The following is a 9,626-nucleotide window of genomic DNA, read 5'->3' as shown; positions in this document are numbered from 1 at the left end:
GGGTTGGACTGGAAAGCTGTATCTGCTGCAGCCACACATGATGAGCTCTGCAGGCTCACACCAACATGAGCTCACCATCAGCTGGAGGGGTTTGGGTTGTTGACTATTTTTGTGGCTGTTCACTTAGCTGAAAGTCATTGTATTGAAGCGCCTCTTAAGAAATAATTTTAGCCCCAAAGCCATATTAATATTTAAACTGCTTTCCTCCAGCAGTGCAGCAGCTGTACACCATGAAATAGAAAACATTATTCTCCCTTTCCCTGAGCAGCTCTAAAGCATCAAATGGTAAATAGGGAAGAAGGAGGGAGACAAATAAAAAAGAAAGACTTTGTTTCTGCCATGGCTCTTATCTAAACCACCCTCTGCCAAATCCCCTCCAGAGCTGTAGAGTTGATGTTAGCAAAGCTTTGTGCAATGCTGAAATGCACGGAATATATTCAGGACTCAAAAACAAATGACTCCAGGCAGGAAACGTTCTCAAAAACTTTAAATTCTGCAGCTGGAATGCTGAAATGCAGTTCAGATCCATTCACACTTTAAATGTAAGCTTAATTTCTATAACTTAAACTACGTTAAAAGATCTGTATACATATGTATCTGTATAAACAAGCATAGATATAAATCTACTTCATTTATTACTTTGTTTTGCTTTTGCTTTGATATGAAGTTTGTGGTATTGGTGTTGTCTATGAGACTGCAGCTTTGTGTTTCACAGCTGAAAAGTGAGTAAAAGTACACGTGTGGTCAGCAGGGCTCCATGCATCCAGCCACGGCCTGCCCTGCTGTCCCACTGCCTGTAGCCCAGCCTTCACAGTGCCCAGAAATATCAGAACTGGAAAATACAGGGAATGCCACAAGACTTGGAAGTAGGAGATGGTTGGTAGCAGTTCCACCTTGATCCATCCCTGACTGTACCCTTAATGACAGCCTGCTGGCCCCTTCCGTATTAGCAAGGAAGTGAGTATATTTATGAGTTACCAAAACTGTATTTAGTGACAACAGAAGAAAATATTTGAGTACCACTCACCGTAGCAACTTCACTCCTGTGAAGGGCTGGAATTCACTGGATGACTTCCATGGGTGAGATGTACTCATGATTTACAGAATGAAGCCCTGAATATTTATTTTCTAATTATATCTCCAGTGATTTATTTTTCAAGCTGAAGGTCTCGGATTATTTTGAATTGTGGTATTTTTGCTGTCTGAGAGCTTCCTCTGCTCTGACCTACTTGAAATGTGATTCGTACAATATTGCAGTATGGCTGTCATCTAAAATAGTAGATAGATAGTATTGAATAATGCAGTGATTACAGTGTAAAATAACTCAGTACAAACCAGACCAGACTAGAAACAAACCAAATTTACAGCTGCACAGTATTGCCATGAACATATTCATTCCATGTAGCTGCTGTTGGCCACAGGTCTAGCTGGAACATGAATGGATTTGAATCCTGCAACCCTTTGCTTGCTGTGCAGATACCCATTCTTATTTAACCTTCAATAGCTCTAAGTTGATTCCAGAAAGATTTTGCTTTGTGAACATAACATTCCAAAAGATATTTTTGAAGTCATTGCAGTTTCATTCATAGAAAGGCAAGGAATCCAACACATCCAGCGCTTTGATGGTTTGGGATGCTGCACGAATGGTAAAAATACCTGCAGGCTCAGAGTAAATACTCAGTGGAGTGTAACTAAGGCATAAAGGACTAAATTTTATACAGGTTGGCCACAGATGCCTTGTCATTTCCTAGTTAATTAAAGAGTCTTCCATTGGACCTATAAATGTATCGTAATAGTATCCTTCCACGACTATGGAAACAGAGCTGATGCTGTGTGTGCCATGGCACTAATAAACTGAGGATAAAACTATTTTTGCTGCTGCTCTTGTTGCTGTTGCTTAGTGTCAGTTTTCCTCTTGCACAGTTGTTTTTTCCAGAACCTTGGTCATATTCTTTGTGAGGGAAAGAAGTGCCCAGCTAATTACAGACAGGTTTGTGAGCTGTATTTTGATAACGGGAGCACAGCAGTGGGATGTAAACCTTCATGGACATTGGAGTCTCAGGAATTAAGTACCTCTGGTGCACGTTCTTCTGCAAGGTGAGGCAGTCTGCTAGGAATAAACCATCAGCTGAACTGATGAATTAGTAGTGGCGATATTATGGCTACTTTGTGTAGGATTTGAGTCTGCAGTGAGTCTGCAGCTTACAGTCTGGGGCTACTGAAGATCAAATGGGATCCACTGTGTGAGTGAAGAACTTCTGCCAGTGTGCAGAACCTGCTCCTACAGTCTGCATTTCAATGAGTCCCACACCCCTACCATTGCCATTTCCTAAAGGTGTTCTTTGCTCCTATTTAGAGGCGACTTTTAATTTCAGTCATCTGAGCTGAATATTGTGAGAAAAGGAGTAAAAAAAAATAAAATAAAATAAGAAAAAAAAGAAGGAGGGGGGATGCGAAAATACCTTGAGACAAACGTCCGTTGTGGGCTGTGGTGCAGCTTGTGTGCGGAAACAGCGGCATCTAGTGGGCAGTTCTTCACCTGAGAGGTGACAGTGTTATCAGACACAGCGAATATAGAGCAGGCAGTGATTAAAGCCTGTTCAACTTCAGATGTCTGTGAGCAGAGCGTGGCTTTAAAGGAAATACCTGTATAGAGGAGGAGAACAAAATTGAATTGAAGCTTTGGAAAAGCTTAATTACATCATTTCTTTAGCTAGAACTAAACATAATGTTTCTGCGGCATTAACTTTTTGTGCTAAAAGAAGTATGAGGTTTTTCATGGTCTAAAAAGCCTGAAGCACTCATGGTTTTGCCTTTTCTCTCTTTAGACTGCAGTGTTTGCCAGTGCTGAGCAAACTTCCAATACTCTGCTGTATTCTGCTGGCCCTCCTCTTCTTTGGCGCTCTCTCAGCTGGTTGAAGGGTGCTTCTCTGTTTAACTTGCAGGGCACAAATTAGTTTGTATGAATGGAAGACTCGGCTTCTTGAATCAGTCTGCATGAAGATGAGCTCAGTGTTACTGAGGTAGACCTAGCAGCTCACACTTAACCCTACTAATGATCTTACCTGTGACTGGATATAACTAAGTAGGGGTTCTGTTATTTCAGAAATGTACTTAACTTTCAGTGGGGGTAAATTGGCACAGCTGGGATTGGTGTGATTTTTTCCACTAAGTGAGAAAAAACAGAGCCAGGGTTTCATCCAATGACATTAAGAACATTATGAATGGAGACAATAGCAACCTCATTATGCTTTTTCCCACTCCAAGATTCAATCTGTGATTCTATCTTGACTGCTGGGGAAAGTAAGCCTTTGATGCTTTGAGATTTAAATTATTTCCTTGGAGTCATCCAAGACAGTCAACTTACTGGAAGGGAAGTATACTAGCACTGCTGTGCTGCTTGAGCCTAATAAATGCTCTGAGATTCAGTAACGTTATCTGCTTCAGATTGCTTTTTATTTAGCTACCTGTCTTTAGGGTCTCAGTGTGACTGCAGTGAAGCTGAGCTGTTAGCTGAGTCAGTCCATAGCTGATTCTATTGCTGTTACAAATCATAACTGTTAGGTAAGAGCAATCGAGACCTCTCTCATGGTGTTCAGCAGGTATCATCTCATTGTACAAGATATTCTGCACAAGGCATAAGTTAGAAAGGCACACAGGCAGAAGGGGGATGGCTGGATTCATAACGATGACCTGAGAATTAAAAGGAGTGGGAAAAGATTTGCTGAGAAACTACACAGTGATCAGACTGTCCATTCCTTCCCACCTGCTGGACTCAGAAAGTCCTCACTTTGAAATACTTGAAATACAAGAAGAAATCACTTTGCAATCCCGAGCCTCACTTCCAGTAATCCTTTTTAGCATATGCTGTTAAAGTACAGCATAACAGAATCATCTGAAAGTGGATTTGAATTAAGCATTTATTATGAAAGAATACACAAAATATTCATCAAGCAACTGAACGTAGATCAGCATTGCATAAATGTGGTGTCTTCATATAATGTTATTTAAGCTACAAAACTATAATTAACATTTCCTCCAAGGTCCATTTAAGTTGCATTTACTTCAGACAGTTCAAAGCTGTCCCCTTAGAAAGCATCCTTTAGACCCATTACTGATTTATTCTTGCCTGTAGCTCAGAATTTGGAGGAAAGCCATTTATTTATTCATGCATGCAATCATTATTTTCTTTACATATGGAAAATGTATGTTGGTCTGTAATATGTGTAGCTACTTATGTTTGGAAGTTTTGCCATAGCACAAGGATTATAATTATGGCAAAGAGATCCAGCTCTACAATGAGCATATAGCCAGTGCAGTAATAATCTTGTCCTTAGCACAGTCACAGTACGTATCTTCCTCCATGGCCATGAAGAGATCTGCAGAAATAAATAAAAAAAGGAAAATAGATTTAAAACACATGAAGAAATTGGCGTTACTAATAACATACGAAAGGCTTCAAATCTTTTAAGCACCTTTCTAACATTAATTCTTCCTGTCGCTGTGAGCAGGACAGCAGTGAGGCAGCTTGCAGCTGTGTCTCAGCTGTGAGGCTTTTTGAAATCTTCCCACTCACCTCCCAGGGCTCAGGGCTGCGAATCTTGTGGTTTTGTTGTTAAATAAGTTGCAGACTTTTGGCTTACTGTGGATTAGAAGAGCTCCATTGAAGTCTGCCCCAATATCCAGGTTTTCAAAGGCATTTAGGTGCATACAGGTACAGATAGACGCCTAGCATAATTTTAAGCAGATGAACTTTCTAACTTTCAAATCGCATCAGCCCTGACAGATACCATCCTTGTATTTTACTGCTTAAATGCTTTTGAAAGTATGCTCCCAAATCAGCAATTTTTATATTATGAAGTTGACTGTGAGTGACACAGTATCGCTATTATGATGAGAATTCAAGCTTATCCTGGCTGACAAATCTCACTGTCTGCACTGTAAAAGAAATAGAGATATACCAATCACAGAGTAAGCAAGACCATTAGATTGGATGGACTAAATCCCGGTTGCAGTGTGGCAAGCAGTGTGGATTCAACCAGTGCTCCAGGAATTGCTCTTCTGATCTCTGCTCCAAGCGCTGGAGGTAAAGCATATGCTCCTACTTAAAGACAAGGAGATGAAATTTAGTTATGTAACCACTCAGGCCTGACGTCAGGCCAACGAAGCAGGTCAGTTTTACAGCTTATACAAGGACCATTGGTTTACCTCTGAGAATTATCAAATGTAATGAAATGAGATTTCTAGTCACTTTGTCATAACATAGCAATACATAATGATTGATATCAGCCAGACTAGTAAAGGTGTTGGGCAAGAATTTTGTAACAATATTCATAAATTAAGAATTCTGCATATATACATTTTATATACGTATTTTATTGGCATATCCACGCAGAAGCCTCTGCTGGTCCTTGGGTTACAAAAGGAATCTCATAGACAGGCTTGTTGTAGTCTCTTCTGGTAACTGATTCCTGCATTAAACTTTGATCAGATATGTGGCAGTACTCTGAAGGGTTCCAACAGGCACTTTGCATCAGTGCTGACTGATGTTGTGTAAAATATAAATAATATGAATTGGAGGGTTTTGATGTAAGCAGCAAGTTGTCAAAACTAAGTGAGTCATGTGCCAAAAACTCAACTTCCATCAGGAAGAAAATTTGCTTTTATAAAGTTACAGTGCTAGTGCATGTGGCTCATAAACCTACTGAGAGAGAGGGATTTTTTCAGAACTGCAGCCCATTGCTTAGCACACTGGGTAAGGCAGCAATTGAAGCTGTAGCATAAACCCTTTGCACAAGCCAAGCATTCCTGCTGTCATCCAGCTCTCTGCTTTCTGAGCTGCCCAGAAGACGAGTGCAGGATGGCAGCAGGAAGCGTGAGCATCCTGCCTCTCACTGTGCTCTGTGTCCCTCACAGTGCAAAGCACCTTGGCTCCAGTCCCTCTGTGGGGCTGCGAAATGGACTTGCAGAGAAGAGGACTATATGACTGAAAAGATTCCTCACGATAAAAAGCAGGGCCTTGGTCAAAGTAAGATTAGAATATGTTGATAACATCAATGACATTTTAAAATAATCAAAGATGGCAGATCTTCCTGTCTGTAACTGAATGGGCTTTTTTTTAGTGAAACAGCACTGTGGAAGTCAAACTGTGTCTCAAAGAATTGCAAATTCCTCAGCTCAGCGTGAGCTGGCCTCAACAAACAGCTTTTGCTTAAAAAAGCTGAACAGAGGCAGGTTCATCTCAGCATTAATTTCATTCTGCTACAAAGAATCCATACAAAATCAGTTTTTCTCTTTGAGTCTGTGGTAGAATTGTGCACAGGGACACAGCAGCCATTGCCCCTTAATTCACAACTGAAAATCTCCTTGTTCCACTGGGGAGGAGGGATGGATTTTTTATTGAAGGATATTTTATTTTCTACTGAAAACCTTGACTTTTAGTGAGAAAAACAAATACTCTTACATTCGGATTTTCTTGCAGAGAAGCATTTGCAAAGTGGCCAGGGCAGAGCAGCAGAGCTCAGTAATCAAATGCTTCTCTAGCCCGAGCTCCCTCTACTCTCTGCCTGCACGCATTTCACTTCCTGTAACACAGAATGTAACTCGATCCCACTCTCCTATTCTTTGATCCTATATTTAAGGTATTTACTATATAATGTATGTATAATCATGGTGTTACATTGAGTTTTAGCATGGTTGGGATGTACTCCCACCAATTTTCAACAACTGCAAAGCGTATTGAACAACAGCATGGAAACCACCCCAACTCTGAATCAAACACCTATTGGTTTCTTGGTGCTGTCAGACAGCCTCAATTGTTCAGGGTTGTTAACAAGCTTGGTGTAGAATTCTTGTGACAGCTTTGATTTGCTGTGGCCATCACTGCTGACAGAGAAGTGTGTATGTTGGAAGTGGTGTATGGCCAGGACTGCCAGGTGGATTCTTTTGGCTTGTATACAACAACCATTGGAAAGAGGGAACCACTAGCTGTCCCTATAAGTGTGGCACACACTGAGCTCAGCCTTGCAACGTAGTTAGTGCTCTTCATGCCCTATGGAGTTCAGAAGTGTTCGGCACCTTGCTAAACTGAGCCCCTGTATTCCTCATACACACACAATCGATTTTGTCCTTCCCAGATTCTGTGGTTTTTCCCTCTTCAGAGCCATATAATTTTAGCTCAGTTTATTTACTTTGGAACAGAATAGGCACTAATTTTAAAATACCTTAAGTAACTTTTGAGAAGCACAGAATTATATGTTAGATCTTCTTGAAGCACGTAAAACAGAAGGTTCCTAAATTCCTTCATGTTCCTTTTGTTGTAATTTGGGATAGAGATCAATAAATGTAAATATTACACACAAAACCAGTGCTGCTGCATTAACGTAGCAGCTGAAATCTCTACAGTGTCACAACGAACCATCTCAGCTGCAGCATTCATAACAAAGCAAATGAATGTAAGTGATTTCAAAGCTGGTGTAGAGCTACCTCAACCTCCACGCTGACCGCTGACACCTGCACCTCCTTTCTGCCTTGAGTGCAGAATGTACTGGAAGCAGAAGACATTTCCTGTTATTTCCGCTCTTGGGAACAACCTGATGAACTCCACGTTTCTATAAATGAAAAGCCACTTTCTTCTCATTAATCTAACTGGCATTTTCTGAACCATGATAAATAATTTCTGCCCTGTACACACCCTGAGCAATGTTTAGCACTTACAGAATGGTACCTGACACTAGAATGCAACAGAGCGTTTTATTATTTCACAGAACTCAGCTGCTTAAGTAGGTGATATTCATAACGTACTCTTTGGAATTTTACCTATACAAATCTAATATTAAGCACTTGCCCTCCCTTCCTCCCACCCTTAACCCCTCTTTTTTTTTAATGAATGCAATTTAAAAGTAAATGTCATAAATCACCCTCATTGGCTCATCAGGGAATCCAGCTTTTCTTTGTCTGTCTTCACGACGGGTTCTCAGAATCTGTTTGGCTTCTTTCTCAGTCAAAATCGGTGAAGTGTCTACAGATGGAAAAGCAGCAGCTAGTTAGGAAATTAGCATCAAGTTTATGTTTTATCTGTCAGTTGTAAAACAAAATGTCTCCAAACTTTATTTTTGTCCATATACAAAGTGTTCTTTCATTGCAGCCCCTTCCCAGGGGATGCTGCATTCCAGAAGATACGAGTGGAATTTTAAACCATTTTTATACTTGTGTTTCTATAGTCTGCTCCCACCAGCATGTAACAAATCCTACATATTAATGTTACCGCCTGCATTGAAAAAATATAACAGCACCACCTAATCACTGAAGTTAGTAACTCTTCCCATTCTTTTCCCTTCTGTTTTGCTTTACTTTTCAAGATTATTTTTCTAAGTAAAGCGAAGGAGAGTTTGGTGAAATAATATTAAAATTATAAGCTCATAAAGCAGTGTTTTGGTTATAGAATAAATGACTGCAGTGTGCACACAGAGAGTAAAATATCTGATACAATAGCTCACTTGTTCAAAGTCAGATCATGGGACGCCTGCAATGTAGAAAAAGTTAAGTATTAAAAATGAAATATGAAGATCCTAAAATACAAAGCACTAATATTATGACAATATGTTCTGCATCTCTCACTCCAGAATTACACACACGCACGGGTTTGTTTTATATAGACTCCTACCTGTAACAGCGGTCATGAGGACCAGGAGGAAGATAAACACAAGTAACTGCTTCATTCTGATTCTGCTTTCTCTCAGCCTGTTCCAGTCTGAGTCGCGCTGACGGAAGCTTGAGCCTATTTGAAGTAGCTACGTCAGTCACAGATGTTTGTTTGTGCTTTACCTAATGTGACTTATAGTACCACTTTGAAGACATCTGGTGCGAAGTTTTCAATGTGGCCATTATCTGCTCCAACATTCTCAGCATAACAGAGAATAACTCTGTTCCTGGGGGGAAAAAAACCAGAAGAGCGTTTTTCCACTTTTTCCTTGTGAGCCACGCGGGGTGTTTGAATGGTGTGAAAGTAGGAGCCTGCGTTACACACAGCACAGCAATGGGCTCAGAATAGGGATGCTGTGTTGGAGCACAGACACCCAGCCCTGAACTGGGAACAATTCCTGTCTCTAACACAGGGATCCATTAACCTGGTTTAACTCTCAGGCAGCCAAATCAGCGCTGTGGAGTTTGTATCACCCTCATGGGATTACACAGTGTTCTTCTCTTTCTCAGACAGGTTGGTTGAACACAGGGCGGTCAATGGCATCACCATGGAGCAGAGTGGGATAAGGACGGGACCTTAATAATGTGTTTGGCTCATGTGGACTGAGCAGCACCGTGTGTGTTTGTGTATGTGTGTGTGTATATATATGTGTGTATATATGTGTGTATATATGTGTGTATATATGTGTGTATGTGTATGTGTGTGTGTGTGCGTATTTGGGTGCTGATAGGCCCCAGGATGCTGTGTGCCCTGCAAGGCCTCTGGTCACTGATGGATGTTTTGTTCTTGAGACGCACAGAACTGCGGGTTCTCATACCACCAAGTGTCGCTGTGTTTTAAGTGCTGCTCCACGTGAAGCTGTACAGCTGTACAGCACGCCATGCCCGTACCCGCTCTGTCACCGCTGGGCTCTAATTGCGCC

General features: G+C 41.0%; 1 protein-coding gene across 1 annotated transcript; it reads right to left on the bottom strand.

The window, feature by feature from the left end:
• Positions 1 to 3,902: 3,902 nt before the first annotated feature.
• Positions 3,903 to 8,759, bottom strand: C23H17orf67 (chromosome 23 C17orf67 homolog). Its single transcript, XM_015879665.3, has 4 exons — positions 8,666 to 8,759; positions 7,920 to 8,020; positions 4,962 to 5,101; positions 3,903 to 4,379 (listed from the first exon to the last, which is right to left on the bottom strand). The coding sequence occupies exons 1-3, from the start codon at positions 8,718 to 8,720 to the stop codon at positions 4,985 to 4,987; spliced, it is 273 nt and encodes a 90-aa protein (XP_015735151.1). The 5' UTR covers positions 8,721 to 8,759; the 3' UTR covers positions 3,903 to 4,379; positions 4,962 to 4,984.
• Between the last annotated feature and the right edge of the window lie 867 nt (positions 8,760 to 9,626).

The sequence above is a fragment of the Coturnix japonica genome, chromosome 23 (assembly GCF_054131305.1).
Source record: "Coturnix japonica strain WE chromosome 23, WE-NBRP24, whole genome shotgun sequence".
Classification (NCBI taxonomy): Eukaryota; Metazoa; Chordata; class Aves; order Galliformes; family Phasianidae; genus Coturnix; species Coturnix japonica.
This window is presented reverse-complemented; position numbering and strand designations above follow the sequence as displayed.

Bases quoted from the DNA above. Each gene is read 5' to 3' on its own strand.
- C23H17orf67 (XM_015879665.3), bottom strand. From the start codon at position 8,720: ATGAAGCAGTTACTTGTGTTTATCTTCCTCCTGGTCCTCATGACCGCT. The intron at 8,021-8,665 runs GTAGGAGTCTAT...TTCCATCTGTAG, and splicing joins CCTCATGACCGCTGTTACAG to ACACTTCACCGATTTTGACT. The intron at 5,102-7,919 runs GTGATTTATGAC...GTCTTTAAGTAG, and splicing joins TCCCTGATGAGCCAATGAGG to GAGCATATGCTTTACCTCCA.